Raw genomic sequence first — 15,938 nt, forward strand, 5'->3', positions numbered from 1 at the left:
CTCTTTCCATGATTTTCCTGTAGAGGCATTAAAGTGTGTCAGGGTTCAAAGTCATACCTAAAATGGCTAGGTCAATTGGAAACTGCAAATGTCTCTTGTAAGCCTTCAGGGAAAAAAATTTTCACAATGATGCACACCATTTAAAACTTAATGCCAAGACTTTGGACATGCCACATTTATTAGTCCACCTTTTCATGACTCGGAACACTCTTATTAAACATGTGAACGTTTCTGGCCTCATCAGCAGCTTCAAAACTTGGACAACAATGACACGGTGTCCAATAGGCTACAGAAGCACCTGATGCTGCATCTCTTCCATGTGTAAGATAGACCGGCTCCAACGTGCCTTCCAGCTTGCCCTTCAGGCTTCCCATATGTCTGCTTCTGAGATGAAACGATTCAAAATAGGAAGAATTTGGAAAGGAGTGAAGATTCAAAATACGTTCCTGGACCTCACACCCCTTGTTTCCTCTCTGACGTCTCAGCTCTAGCTGCCAACAGGGATACTGAAGGCACACTTCAACATCCGCAAAGCACGCAGGAGTGTTTCCCTACCGCCTTCCTTTCCTAACTGTGCAGAACTCTCATGGCAGTAAAACAGAGAGTCAATGGGGTTTGATGCTCATGGTATCAATTTAGAAAGACCTCCTGCTGCCATGAAGGGAGCTTATTCCGAGATATCCTCCTAGATTCTCGAACCTTTAACAATTGAATCAGAGAAAAAGCTGGGAGAATAAATGAGAGCCGAGCCTCCTTGGCCTCAGTTCACGAAGACTAGGACAACCTCTCGCGCCCTCCTCCATGTTTCACTCTCTTTTGATATATTTTATTGATTTTTTACAGAGAGGAGGGGAGAGGGATAGAGAGCTAGAAACATTGATGAGAGAGAAACATCGATCAGCTGCCTCCTGCACACCCCCAACTGGGGATGTGCCTGCAACCAAGGTACATGCCCTTGGCCGGAATCGAACCTGGGACCCTTGAGTCTGCAGGTCGATGCTCTATCCACTGAGCCAAACCGGTTAGGGCTCACTCTCTTTTGAAAATTAAATTCATCTTAGCTGATTAGCCTGCTTTTGTGTTCTAATTGCAAACATATTCTTTTAAATGTATGGCAGTCGATCCTACTGGAAATGTTTTGGCCTCTTAACGTGTACTCCATTAAAAACTCCACAAAACCTGAGGCAAAAGAGTGTAGGGTGAAGTGAGGGGGCTGATTAGAAGTGTTAATTCTTTCCTGTTTGAAAGCAAAATATTTAAACACAAAACAACAAACAGAATTGGCTGGGGGTACTGTCTCCCCACAATTCAGCAAGTCAACCCACATTAGGCAAAGGCCACATTTCAAAGTGCAGAACATCTGGGCCCATGTATGGCTAAGGCCCGAAGTACTGCAAAGAGCATATGCACCATTCAGGAACGCGGCACTTGGAGGATAAAGCACACAAGTTCTAAGCGGTGTAGGAAGATCAAAGCACATGTCACATTTCAAGACATTCTATATTTATTAGACAAGATATTCAGGTCTTAACATACTATCAGGGCTAAATTTAACATTTGACAAAGTGCTTGTCTATGGCCGTTCTTCCTGCTTCTGACACTACACTTATTTATACTTACTGCATATGAATCCTAAATCTAAATGAAAACTGATGTTCAACCTTAAAATGTACACCCTTGAGGAAGGTAAAAATATAGGATCTTGCAAAGGCTGGGGACAGCTGCTGCCTGTTCGTGAATCTTGAATAGCTCGTCCAAATTCCTAAGCCCACTCTTGTGGGTCAAACACCAGGTAGTTGAGTTCCTGTGGCACGGATTAAGAGATAGAGCAGAAAACTCATGCCGGCACTGCAGAGGAATGGGGAGAAGTCTGGTGGGCCGTCTTTGACATGGCGCAGGGATTCTGGAAATACAGCTGTTGAGACTAGAAATTAGATTTACTGAGTTTTTTAATATCCTAAAAAAAAAAATCTGTCATTGAAAAAAATCAAACTAAATATTTGTCAACTCTAAAAGTGCTTCCACAAAGGAAAAACAACAACAATAACTGGGCAAATTACTGCTGAATAAGCATGATTATATGAGAATAAAATTATATGCAAGAGGGAGAATTTTGTCCTTACTTCTCTATATATGGAGTTAGCTCTGTAGCATAAAGTTCTCTATTATAAGGTATTAATAAGTGCTATGAAATATTAAGAAAACCTACTCCTTTTCATTGTTAGTTTATATTATTTGAAATTAAAGGAGAAAAATATAGTATTTAAATAGCATTCACATCAATACTTGTAAAGGATTTATCATAGTCATAATTTGCTTTTAATTCTAGGTTATGGGACAGTACCCTAATTAGTTAGGAGGCAGAAAAATACTCCTTGCTTTGCTTAATCTTCCTAGATGTCTGGTGCAGATTATGTCCTATTAATATAAACATTATGTGGGATGTCTACATATTTTTCACTATACTAAAACTCTAATGTCCTACGATAGGATAAAATTTGGAAAATAGAGTGCCTGCGATATGCAAGGTTTAGAGTTTTAATATTTCTTTTAATAGGATTTGCCTTCATTTAAAAGTTCTAACAGATTGATCCGAGTATGAAATTGCCAACGACTATGGCATAGGCCAGTGGCGGCGAACCTTTTGAGCTCGGCATGTCAGCATTCTGAAAAGCCCTAACTTAACTCTGGTGCCGTGTCGCATAGAGAAATTTTTTGATATTTGCAACCATAGTAAAACAAAGATTTATAGTTTTGATATTTATGTTATATATTTGAATGCCATTTAACAAAGAAAAATCAACCAAAAAAATGAGTTCGCGTGTCACCTCTGACACGCGTGTCATAGGTTTGCCATCACTGGCATAGTCCTTGGGGAGACGAGGTCATTGCAATGAAACCCTTCCTTTCAGTATTAACAGCTCGTGAGTGCCCAGCACTTGTCCCCAATTTATGAAGACTTCAGTCTACCCAACAGCGGAGTGTGGAATTTGTTTCTCTTCTAGTAAAACTGAAGCAGTAACAGCGCCGCCCAGTTATACATGAAGGTGACTTAAAGGACACAAAAATACAACTGTTTATGCCACGCAGTTATGTGAGTACTATTCCTAAGAGACTTTAAATCTTTACTGCCCAACTCTGTCAAACATTTTGAAGCACAGAACTATATGAAGAAAGCACGTGGCATTCAATTTCTGACGATTCATCCCCAAAGAAGGCAAAGCACAACAATAACAAGTCTCTGAAATGCAAATCCCATTAAGTGCAAATTTCCAGAACACAAAGTCAACCTAGAAACACGTTTCACATCTCAATGAGTTCTCTTTTTAAATTAGTAAGCTCAGTATACAATTGTCGAGCAATCTGAAAATGATTTTCCAATGGTTGTAGTCTTTTTCTCCCTCAAAAATATATTCACTGGTTTATTTTCCATATCCAGTTTTCACATTTACTAGCTCAAAATATCAAACCTCACAGGAATATCTTTCCTCTTCACATTTCCAAATATTAGGTAGATTTTACTTAAATCTCATAACAAGAACACCACTAGTCATAACATTCTTTTATATTTAAGCTTAAAGTAAATCTGAACAGCTCAGAAGGGATACATTTTGAATCCTCCCAACAAGAGAGTTGAGAATTAGTGAAACTTCCTTCGATTTGTCAAGTGAGCACTGTAAGTAAGCATACAAAGAGACAGTCATCCCAAGAACAAGGTACTATTTTTTGACGTTCTAACTCTGCCTGGGCATAAGGGGGCGCAGAACCACGCTATCCAGGAGAACTTGGAGACGCCAAGGGTCTTAGACTGAGCTTGAAAAGGGAACCACCTGCTTTCCGCCCACATAAACCTCCTCAATATTTCGGTCATCTCCTGGAAGAAAAAATCATGGAACCGTTTTGTGTCAATTAGTATTTTTAAAGATATATACAAAGTGTCCCCCCAAAATGTATACAACACTTGCACAACTGAGAGCTCAATTGATGTTTCTTTCTTTTCAGACTTAACCGATTGGAATATATAATTGTTCAAAATATATACACATTTTTGGGGATACCCTGTATATATATTTTTGTTGTTGAGAATATTAAAGATATCCCCCATTTTCCCCCTCTTTGCTCCCTCCACCCAGCACCTGCCCCACCCTAGGCATTCACCACACTATTGTCTGTGTCCATGGGCTATGCATGTATGTATATAAGTTACTTGGTTAATCTCTTCCCATCCTCCTCCCCTCTGAAATAAGTATTTTAATTGCCCCTGGGAGATATTTAAAAGCAAAACACACTTCTAAAAGAGAACATAAAAAAGACGGCCTTTGTTTCTCTCAGATTGTTTAAAATATAGACAGGGGGACATGACCAATAGAAGATGCTGCATCTAAACTGAGGACTGGGGTGTGAAATCTGCCACTAAGGCAGAAAGCACATAAAGCTGAATTGACCCCTATCACCGTCCTTTCAGCTGAAGTGAGTGGTTTGCCTTTATGGCCCCAAATGTGAAGGAAGTACTTAGCTTTACACCCCAGAATACACTTAGCGAGGTGAGATGCAGGACCTGTGAGAACGGAGTTCCACAAGGAATGCAACAGGTGTCTCTCCCATCCCAAGTTCACTCAGGGCTCAGAGGACACTCAACCGAGTGGGCGGCAGAGTAGAATCTTGTACATTATTTATTTCCCTCCCTCAGAGAATACAACGGAATGTGAGTATGTGAAAACGCATGTGTGAAAAGATCCCACCACATCCTTATTGTGAGTACGACCTGGTCGGGCAGCCTCGGGATGGAGAATGAGTGCAGAGGGAAGAGGCATGATTAGCCATCCCCTGGGCCTGCCACTCCTCAGATTAGGATTTATGACTGTCTGTTCTAGAGGAGCATGCCAATTTCACATTGTGTCTTTAAATATTGTGCCACAAATGGACTCCATGCTGAGAAATGTTTTTAAAAAACCAAAGCAAATGATCACACATAGGGTTTTACATGTGGTATCATAAATGCAGAGTCATACCCAAGATAGAGACAAAGAAAGATTTTATTTAGCATAGAGACATATTTCTACTTACCTAGATAGAGAAACTTCTGGATAAAAGCCTAAAATGGAAAATAAAGGTAATAATAAGAAATAATTATTTTTGTGCATTTAGAAAAATTCACAGTCAGTAGTGGATTGGCAAAACCCAGAAATATAAATTCATTTCTCAATGGTAAAATCTACTTTTATTAATGAAAAAGAAGTGGTCTTTTGCTTAAAAAAAAAATTGTGACTATTAACAAATGTTTATCTATTGCCTGAAAGTTCTTGGTATATAAAACCTTGGAAACTTTAGAACAAAAGTGCTACATAAATTAATTAATGAAATAATGCAAATATTTTAAGAAATGTATATAAGAAAAATGATTGAATGAATAGGGCTGAGCCTTATTCCAAGAAATCCATTCTAATAAAGGAGCAAAAGAATAAATAATATAAAAATAACAACCAGCATCTTTATTCTAAAAACCTCTACTATGTTATATTTACATATTTACTTTTATAAGTGGATCAATTTATAAATGGTAATTAATGTTTTTAGAAAAACTCAATATTTTACAACTAATTGTTATTAAAGTAAGAAGAACCAGTTTATTTTCTATATAGGGAAACACTTTATAATGAAAGGAACAAAGTAATAAAACTCATTTTCTTATAATTAAGAAAATCAATGTAGCATTGTGGTCAATCACCGAGACTCTGGAAGTCATGAAGTCCTGGGCTTGAATCCCAACTCTGTCTACTAATTACTAGCCATGAATCCTTAGCCTCCCTAAGCCTCACTGCCCCACAGATTACATGGCAATATAAATAGTATCTGCCTCTCATAAGAGTTGTTTTGATCATTAAACAAAATTACGTATGCAAGTGCTTAATGCTATACCATCTAGCACCCAGCAAGTGTATTCAGTAAGTGCTAGCTATATTACAGCTTCTTATAGCCCAAACCATTAAAATATACAAATATATTCAAAATACAAATATTCTATTGGTACCATTATTGCTAACATTATTGTCATGAAATTATGTTAACTTTTAAAAATCTAGCTTCCCTCTTAAGAGTCTCTTGTATTCCATTAAAATGATTGTTTCTATTTTGTTTTCTACAAGGAAGCTTCTGTGATTACTTCAGGAAATAGATGCCTTTTGATTAACTTTTTTTTTACTTACGTCACCAACAAAATCCCCAGAAAACAGGTCAATGGGAGAATCAGATGCTTTGGGGTTGATCAAGAGGGCATCAAATTCCTTGCCCACTTCAAAGTTTCCGATTTCTCTGTCAAGCCCCAGGGCTACAGGGTGGAATAAATTAATAAACAGTTAGTATTTTGAGCCATCAGACCATGTCAATGTCCCAGTTTGCAAGGACAAAGTCAGCCAACATGTCACTAGAAAAAGAATTAGTAAAAAAAACAACAACATACATTTTCCTAATTTATATTATTAATCTTGCATAAATGAAACTTCCAATGTAGTAAGAAAGTACACAACAAGAAGTAAAAATCAAAATTTTTAAAAAGTACATAAAAAAAGAAAAAAAAGAATTAGTATCTTAATAGTGAAGCGTAAAAACTCTCTCATTCCAACAGGTCACAAGACTTAGACTTACAGAAATCAGAGTAAGCACAGGGCAAGCAAATCTGAGAATAAAAACACTTCCCTTCATCACCATGATCATAATTCTGATAGTGTCTCTCTATTTCAGCTCTATCAGTGCACTTCATAGTCCAGCTGGTCTATGACTTTCATTCATCCCTCCAAGAAACATGGCAACTGACAACATATCTTTTTTCTTTTTGCCTCCTAGTCTCCCCCACAACACTCCCATCCTTGCCCTTCTGGATCCTTTCGTTTTCTGAAATAGCTGACAAGATCTATTTTCATGGCAGTGAAATAAACCTCAAATAAATAAAAAATAATTATCCTTTTGCACATTGGCCAATGCAGGCATATCCATCATAAGTTCCTTAGTTTAAATCCTTGGAAGAGAAAAAATTCACTTCTGAAAATAAACAGATGCTCATGACTTAAAAGCCCCAATCCTTTAAAAGCAAACCAGCCCTAAATGGTTTGGCTCAGTGGATAGAGCGACGGCCTGCGGACTGAAGGGTCCCAGGTTCGATTCCAGTCAAGGGCATGTACCTTGGTTGCGGGCACATCCCCAGTAGGGGGTGTGCAGGAGGCAGCTGATTGATGTTTCTCTCTCATCGATGTTTCTAACTCTCTATTCCTCTCCCTTCCTCTCTGTAAAAAAATCAATAAAAATATTTAAAAAAAAATAAAAGCAAACCAATTTCTTTGCAACCTCAAAGATTTTCTCATTGCCAGAGAAGAATGGTTTTCTAAAATAGGGCATAGGTTGATGTCTCTATTAATTTGATTCACCTCATGGCTAGCATTCATGTTCCATGTGTATTAGACGACAAAGAGCATCTCTTTCACTAACATGATTTAGTTTCACAAGATGGGAACAGTTGACTTTCCTGGTCAATGAAGGTATTGAATCTTGAGCTCAGGAAAGCCTGTAATTTGAGAAAGGTATACACTGAGGTACGAAATGGAAGCATGCATAAAGGGAGGGTCAACTGGAATGCAGCACTTTTATTTAAATTCTTACATGCGTTTTTTCTATTCTTTCACTGTCAGGATACAGTCCAATGTGAAAATATTGGATGGCATGTCCCTGTTAGACAATACCTAGATTATATTTCTACTAGAGGCCCAGTGAATGAATTCGTGCATGGGTGGGGTCCCTCAGCCTGGCCTGCGATTGGGGCTGATTGGGGCTGGCTGGCTGGGGGGAGGGACCGTGGGAGGTTGGCTGTGGGAGCGCACTGACCATCAGGGGCAGCTCCTGTGTTGAGCATATGCCCCCTGGTGGTCAGTGCTCATCATAGCGACCAGTACAACTGATTGTTTAGTCTACCAGTTGACAGTCACATAGGCTTTTATATATGTATAGATGGATGTATGAATATGTATTGGCAATGTGCTAATCACTGACTTAGAAACCCTACTTATTCTTAATAGGTTATTTAAAGAGCACCTCTTTTATTCTCAGAAAAGAAAGTTTTTTTTTAGCTAAAAATTCTTATAGGAAGAAAGGGGAGCAAAAATAATTAGAAATGTTAAAAGCAGTTAGGTGACTTCTACTAGTAGTGTGTAGAAGGACTGAATGTTATAGAAAAAAATCACTGGAAATTCTCTCCTCCTTCACCCATTTGCCCTTGACAAGGAAACATGACAAATATGTTTTTAATAACTGTATTCAACATAAACTTGTGTGTCTAATAGACCAGATAACCAGGTTCATTTGTCAGAGTTTGATAATATATATAAACTAATTGAACTATTTATTCGAACCTGGAGAGTTCAGGCATGAACTAACCAAAGAAGACAGAATTGCTTTTGGTGGATTTGTAAATGGACCTAGTTAACATCATTGCAGTAAGGCCCAGCTGGGTTGGTAAACACCTTAAATGCATTTCAGGAAATACAGTTTTGCTGCCTTTAGAGTGAATGTTGGCTCTGGGAAGGGGATTTATGCAACATCTTGAATATAAAGGTCGTGGCAAGCCAGGAAGATGACACACTTTAAATAGGAATCCATTAATCTCATTTCACTCTGACTCTTGTAGAGACATGAGTTAAGGAGAAGAAATTCCATAACAGTAAGCCCTGCAGCCAAGAAAATGGATTTGGAAGCTATACAGCAAGGCAGAAATGAGTTGGTAAGCACCCTAGGCTGGCTTGATCAGACAGAAAAAATCTTGATGAAGCAACTCACAGAGAGCCCAGAAGAAAAAAAAGAAGGCACAATTTAAATAAAACTCATTTGCACCATGAAAATAAGATGGTTGGCCAACTGCTTGAACTCAGATGCACAAACACAGTGAGGGTGGGGGTGAGGAGCGCTACACTTGTTAAAAGAATGGTGACTTAGAACATGGAGCTTCACATGAAATCCTAAGCCTTGGAAATGCAAGGAGCATGACCTCTACTTGGTTGTCTTGAAAGGTTCTTAATGATATTCATCATAGCCCCGAGCATTCAAAGAAGAGCCAGGAAGTTTCTCTTCACAGGATATTTTTGGTTTTCATCCTCCTCCATTTTTAAGACCCAGATTAGCTATATATAAATCTACACATCTATATATATAAAAGCTTAAGTGACTTCAGGACTGAACGACCTATAATGCACACTGACCACCAGGGGGCAGACACTCAATGCAGTAGCTGCTCCCTGGTGGTCAGTGCATTCCCACAGCCAGAGCACCACTCAGCTGACCGACCCATCCCAGTGGTCCACCAGCCCAGTGGCAGCCACTCACTCCTTCAGTAGTCCTGCAGGTCCAATCTCTGGAGAATGGGCCAGGCACCGACAGACCAGCACCACTGGCCTCCTGGAAGTTGGCCTTGGGCACTGCGGCCACTTCCCCTCCCTAGAAGCTCCGCAAGGAAGAAACAATATAGAAGTGGCTACCAGGTGGCTTCTGACAACCAGTGCAAATGTCAGTGGGATGGATCCAGATCCCAGGGTGGCAAGGGCATCCCACCACCTGCCTGGAGGGCCAATCGCATCCTGGCCCCCCCCCCCATCCCCCTCAGGAACCCACCTGTGTATGAATTCGTGCACCAGGCCTCTAGTTTATCTATATTTGTCTTGATATGTATGTTGTTATCTCACACAAGCTACCTAAGGTTTCATGCTATGTTCACTATCATTCATCTAGAATATACCAAAATGCTAAAGTGACTGAAAGCAATACAATTACTAATTTCTATTTTTCCCCCATAAAAATAGTTACATGTGAGAACTGGGAAAAGCTGGTGAACAATATTTGCATATCAACCCACTATATTTCAACATCTCTCTCCACTTAAAGAGACTTGGGTAATTACTGTACTTAATTACATAAAGAATTCATACTCCAAAAAAAAAAAAAAGAAAGAAATAATGCATACTCTAAGCTGGGATTTACACAGGAAGGTATCACAGTGAAAGGATAAGAGCCTACACTCTGGCAGCAGATTTTGGATTCAAATCATGACACAGTATAGCTTGAGAGCTGTGTAAGCTTCCACCAGGTACCTTGTTGATTAAATAGAATTAATAACTGGTTGGAGGTAAATAACAAGATATATAACGCATATTGCATAGTGCCTATCACATAGTAAGAGCTCTTGGCTATTATTTTTATTTTTTAAGTATATTTTTATTGATTTCAGAGAGGAAAGAAGATGGAGAAAGAGATAGAAACATCAGTGATGAGAGAATCATTGATTGTCTGCCTCCCACAAACCCCATACTGGGAACTGAGCCCACAATCCATGTGCCCAGACAGGGAATCGAACTGTGAGCTCCTGGTTCTTAGGTCAACACTCAACCACTGAGCCATGCCAGCTGGGCATATTTTTACTATTAGTATTATTATCATCATCTTCACTCGGGGCAATAGAGTGTATTACTTGACTCAGTGGAAAAACTGATTATTTTAAAGAACTTGTATGCATGTGACCATTGCAAATGCATCCATTAAAACAATTAATATGGTAACTGTGTATTAATCATCTCTTCTGCCAAAGAAAGGGAGCATCCTGAAAGAATTATGCCTCCACCACATGCTTGAACATGGACTTACTTGCTAAGTTTGGGGTAAGCTATATGAGATGCAACCGTCATGAACATTGATGCATGTACCTTCATAGTGCATCCAAGGACACAGATTGGCATGGTGTACATTGTTAGAGGAAAAAAATGGTTATTACCTTGGCTGCCTCCGAGAGTCGCTAGTCTGAATACCTCTTTGAGGGTGAGGCTTCTCTCATTTATCTTAGTAAATGAAAGGGTATTGGAAACCATCACTGTTCTTCTGATTGCATCAAGAATGGAGGGTGAATAACCACCAGCCACATCTAGGGTAGAGAAAATAAAGCCAAAACAGTAACCTTATGAGATAAAGGGAATATTAAGTATATAAGGTTGAATTTTTAAATTTTATTTTTCAATTACAGTTTATATTCAATGTTATTTTGCATGGGTTTCAGGTGGACAGCATAGTGGTTAGACAATAATACACATTACAAAGTGCTACCCCCAATATTTCAAGTACCCACCTGGCACCACACATAGTAATTACAGTACTATTGACTTCATTCCCTATGTCGTACTTTACAGCCCAATCACTATTTTGTAACAACCAACTATTAATAGGTTAAGTGTTTTGTTTGTTTTAGTGACAGATATTGAGTCTTTAATATACTTCAAAGAAAAGATCTATAAACACAGACTAGACATAGACTAACATGTAACGGAATTAAAAACCAGTAATTAGTATCAAATGTGCACCTGCATTAGTTTCCTAGGGTTTCTGCAACAAGTTACCACAAATTTGGTAGCACAGAACAGCAGGAATTTATTCTCTCACAGCTTTGGGGGGCAGAAGTCTTAAATCAGTGTTCACAGGCCACTATCTCTATAAAGGCTCCCTAGAAGAATCTTCCCTTGCTGCCCTCAGTTTCTGGCGGCTCCTGGCAGCCCTTGGCTTGTGGCAGTGTAATTCCAACACCTGGCTCCAACTTCATCTGTGTCTTCCCTTGTGTCTTCAAGTGTCTCTCATTTTCTCTTATAAGACACCCATCATTGGATTTAGAAAACAATTTATTGAGAAAATTTTGAGAGCTGTCTTACTATGTTGCTGCCTTACAGGATGACTTAATCATCCTATACTCTTCTGGTTGTTATGTTAATAAAGTTCCAACTAAGGAACAATATTGAGCTGATCAAAAAAGAAACCCTGGACTACATAAACTGTGGTATTTTAGTCAAACTTTTCTTCCAGGGATTTCCACTGTGATAGCAACTTCCTGATCTGTGCCCAGCTGGGTGAGCTCAGTGGCTTCTCCTCCCTGCAACACATTAGTGCAGGTAGAATCCCCACTTTATCATATAATGAGAGGCAGTGTGATGGCGTGAAAAGAGAGATAATGAACATCACATTTTGCAGACCTGGTTTTAGACTGTGGATCTGGAACTTTTTTGTTGACCTTTGTTCAGTTACTTAGTACCTGTGAGCCTCAATTTTCTCAGAAAATAGAAATAATATCATCTATTTTGACAGTTGCTGGAAAAATTCAAGTGAGTAACATAAGTGCTAGGGAATGAGGACTTAAGGGTAGAAACTGCATGGGGAAATGGTAGAGAAAAATGGATGCATTTTCTCAGAAACCTATTCCCAACCCATGTCTCTCTATGATCATGATAAAGAATGGCATTGTTATTTATTTACCAGAGTCAGCATAAGGACACAGTATTTACAAGAAGACTCTAAACAAACCATACAAGAGTAAAAATTTGAGCCAGAGGGCAATGAAAAGATAAAAGGAAATTATTTAATATGTGTGTATTAACTTCTTATGCATTCATTCATTTATTGACAGTCACTTTACTGAGCATCTTCTATGAGAATAAGTACTCATAAATAAAACTGATGGGCTCCATATGAGCTGACAAGCTAGTGGAGGAGGAAGAAAAGAGACAAATAAACAAACAAGTATTAACTATAAATTGTGTTCAGTTAGTGACAGAGAAGACGGAGGTGGAAAGCCCATTTAGACAGACATGGTCAGAGAAGACCTCTTTCGGGTAACAGCATTTAGACTAATACAGAAATGAGAAGAACTCAGCCATGTAAACAGAGGTATAAAGGGCATTCCAGGCAGAGGAACAGAATGCACAAAGATTGTTTTGGTAGAAGGGAGTGAGATTCATAAAGGGAATTTAAAGATAGCCCGTTTAGGGAGATGAGAGTGTTGGGAGAAGAGGCTGGGAGACGGATGGGTGTCAAATGTGCAGAGTTTTGTCGCCTTGTAATGTGGTTTGCACATGCAAAATCTCTCTGAAGGGTGGTAAGAAGGAGGGGGTAAAATGGCCAGATTTTTCACTGAGATTCTTTTGAAAAGAGAAGGCTGGATTAGCCCAGGATGAATGAGATGGTTTAGGAAGCTAGTGCAAAAGTTCAGGCCAGAAATGATGGTAGCTTGCATTAGGGGTTGGTGGCTGATATGGAAAAAGAGTATAGATTCAGGGGCTGTAAAGGAGTCATGAGGTAAGACATTGTACTGGCTTAGACATGGGGGAGAGGTGAGGGAGAAGAAGGTCTCAAAGACAGTGCCCAAGTTTCCACTTTGAGAAACCGAATTCTCTGAAAAGGAGAGCCTTCTAAAATAACCAGGCTTAAATGTGTTTTGGAATACAATGAACTTCGGAGGACCTATGAGGAGGGGTCAAAGAGGAAGGAGAAACTAAGCAATTGAAAATACAGGTTTGGAATTCAAAGAGAAATCTGAGCAGGATATAAAAATCTGAGTGATTTACACACATGTAATCATGGAAAGCCATAGTTGTGAATGAAATCTCTTAGGAAGAAAGCATAAAGTCAAAAGGGGAGACAGCCTAGGACCGAGCCTTGAGTGGCCAGGGAGAGGAGAAAGGACCTTCAGAGTAGATAAAGGGCTGGTGAGAGAGGAAGAAGGGTAATGAGAACAGTGCAGTTCCACTGAATTCAATATAGGGCTGTTTGGGCAAAAGAGAGAGTGGTCAACAATGGCAAATACTGCTCAGAAACCCAGTATAATAAGGGCAGAGTGGTGTCCTTTGGAGTTGGCAGCAAGAGATCACAGGAGTAATAGCTCAAGGGAGAAAAGACAAGGATCATCACCATGGATGGTGGGGCAAAAAGCCAGCCTGGAGTGGGTGGAGGAATGGAAGAGTGCCGAGAAAATGGTAGTGGTGTGTGTGGGTCCCCACTCTTTGAAGAAGTTTTGCTTTGAAGGGGAATAGAGAGGTGGGGTAGGAGCCAGAGGGGGGTGTCTGATTAAAAGAGAGGTGGTGTGTGTGTGTGTGTGTGTGTGTGTGTGTTTTCATTTCATTGCTTAGAAGATACTAGGGAATATGTGTGTGCTGTTAGGAATGGTTCAGTAGTGAGGAGATAATGATGATGCAGGAGAGTTAGTGGTCAAAGGATTTAATTTAGGTTTTGCCTTAAATTGAAGGAGGGACTTTATGGAGGATAGGCTGTTATGAATGAAGGAGGGACTTTATGGAGGATAGGCTGTTATGAATAAAGTGGTATAAACATTCTTGTACAACTCTTTTTGCAAACATACGTGTTCATGTCTCTAGTGTAAATTCCAAAATGGAATGACTAGGTCATATGTGGATTTTTATTTAACTTTATAAGGAACTGCCAAAGAGTTCTCCAAAGTGGTTGCGCATTCACCCTCCCTCCAGCTGTGTATGAGAGTCTACATGCTTCTTATTCTTTTCTTTTTCTTTTCAGTTCTCTTCTCTCATTTTAAAAATTTCCTTTTCCATCACAACTTGTGGTCTTTTCATAGTGCCATGTCTTCTTGTACTCCAAGGATGATGGTAATGTTCTGAAATTTTCTTCTGGACCCTGAAGTAAACCATTTGCAGAAATATGCTCATCCTTTTATTCTTTTTGATACCATTTTCTCTTGCTTTGCAATATGTTCATGAAGCTTCTGGTGGGTTTCCTCTTAATATGGAGCAAGTCAGGACCTACCCACACCTGATACAGATACAGTGAATGACCTGCTTTTGGAACTGATCTCTGTCAATGATAGCAGTTTAAATAATCTTCTAAAGTCTACAAATGAAGTGCAAATTCATACACAAAGGTCATGTTTAGGAAACAGTGGAGCATAGGGTGGCTGCCACAGCAGAGATGATGTGAAATGCATTCTCCAACTTAATAAGCAAATACATCATATTTAAGCAAACATTTGGTCAATATGCCAACATTGCTCTTTCCCTTGTAAGCCAATCTTTATTGACTAGTATGATTTTTTTCATTTAAGCCTCAAAATAAGCTTGTAAGATAGATATCGTTATGATTGTTGTTATTGTTACAGAAATTAGAAATTGAAGCCTTAGAACATTAATTTGTTCAATGTTTTACAGCTAATAAGTGACAGTGAGAGCTTTACCTAATTGTATTAAGCTATTGCTACACAATCAAAAGCCAAGAACTAGAAGTTAGGTGATGAATTTAACTCATAGAGACCAAACTCCCAGGAAATTTGAAAGCAAATACCTACCTTATTTTGCATGTCCGCTAAATTTTTAATTAATTGACTATACTATGTAACAGAAACTCTTGGACATTTTTTCCTTATCTATTAAAGCTTTTCTGTTAAGGGAAAACAGCCAGTTTCCTGCCTTGGCACCTGTGACTATATCCAGGTATTACACAATCTCAGTGATTCAAGGCTTAAATTAGAATTTTTAAAAAAATTAATTCTTTTCATATAGAATAAACCTTAATTCATATAGAATAAACCTTAATTCATATAGAATTAAGGAAAACTTCTACATTAGCATACCTATTTAAAAATATTAATAAATCTCTTTGTGTTATTGTGTGTCTTACCAAGGAATTGCTTGGTATAAAGTTAACTGAGACTTGAGCTTTACCAGACTATCATTGTCAACAAGCAAACATGCTCTTGAATATCAGGAGGACAAGTGCATCAAGAATGGAAAATAAGTCCTTGTGCCCTACACCCACTTAAAAAGAAATCTATGTCCCAGCTGGTTTGGCTCAGCAGATAGAGCGTTGACCTGTGATCTGAAGGGTCCCGGGTTCAATTCCAATCAAGGGCATATGCCCTGTTGCAGGCTCAATGCCAGTAGGGGGCGTGCAGGAGGAAGGCAATCAATGATTCTCTCTCATCATTGATGTTTCTATCTCTCTCCCTTTCTTCCTCTCTGAAATCAATAAAAATATATTTTAAAAAATTTAGTTCATTCACACACAATAGTAAAAGGTTCACAGTTGATACGCCTAGACATTTGGGTCTTACGCATGCTTTCAAAGTT

The 15,938-nt window shown here is 38.9% G+C and overlaps 1 protein-coding gene across 1 annotated transcript in view; it reads right to left on the reverse strand.

Moving 5' to 3' along the window:
- Nucleotides 1-928: 928 nt before the first annotated feature.
- The window catches only part of GDA (guanine deaminase), a 71,466-nt gene continuing 56,456 nt past the window's right edge, over nt 929-15,938 (reverse strand). Inside the window, exons 11-14 of the mRNA XM_036330838.1 lie at nt 10,805-10,951; nt 6,207-6,328; nt 5,068-5,095; nt 929-3,874 (exon numbers count right to left, since the gene is read on the reverse strand). Of these exons, the coding sequence (XP_036186731.1) occupies nt 3,804-3,874; nt 5,068-5,095; nt 6,207-6,328; nt 10,805-10,951 (368 nt within the window). The 3' untranslated portion in view covers nt 929-3,803. The remainder of the gene's footprint in view (nt 3,875-5,067; nt 5,096-6,206; nt 6,329-10,804; nt 10,952-15,938) is intronic.

This window comes from Myotis myotis, unplaced genomic scaffold (assembly GCF_014108235.1).
Source record: "Myotis myotis isolate mMyoMyo1 unplaced genomic scaffold, mMyoMyo1.p scaffold_m19_p_12, whole genome shotgun sequence".
In the NCBI taxonomy this organism is placed as follows: Eukaryota; Metazoa; Chordata; class Mammalia; order Chiroptera; family Vespertilionidae; genus Myotis; species Myotis myotis.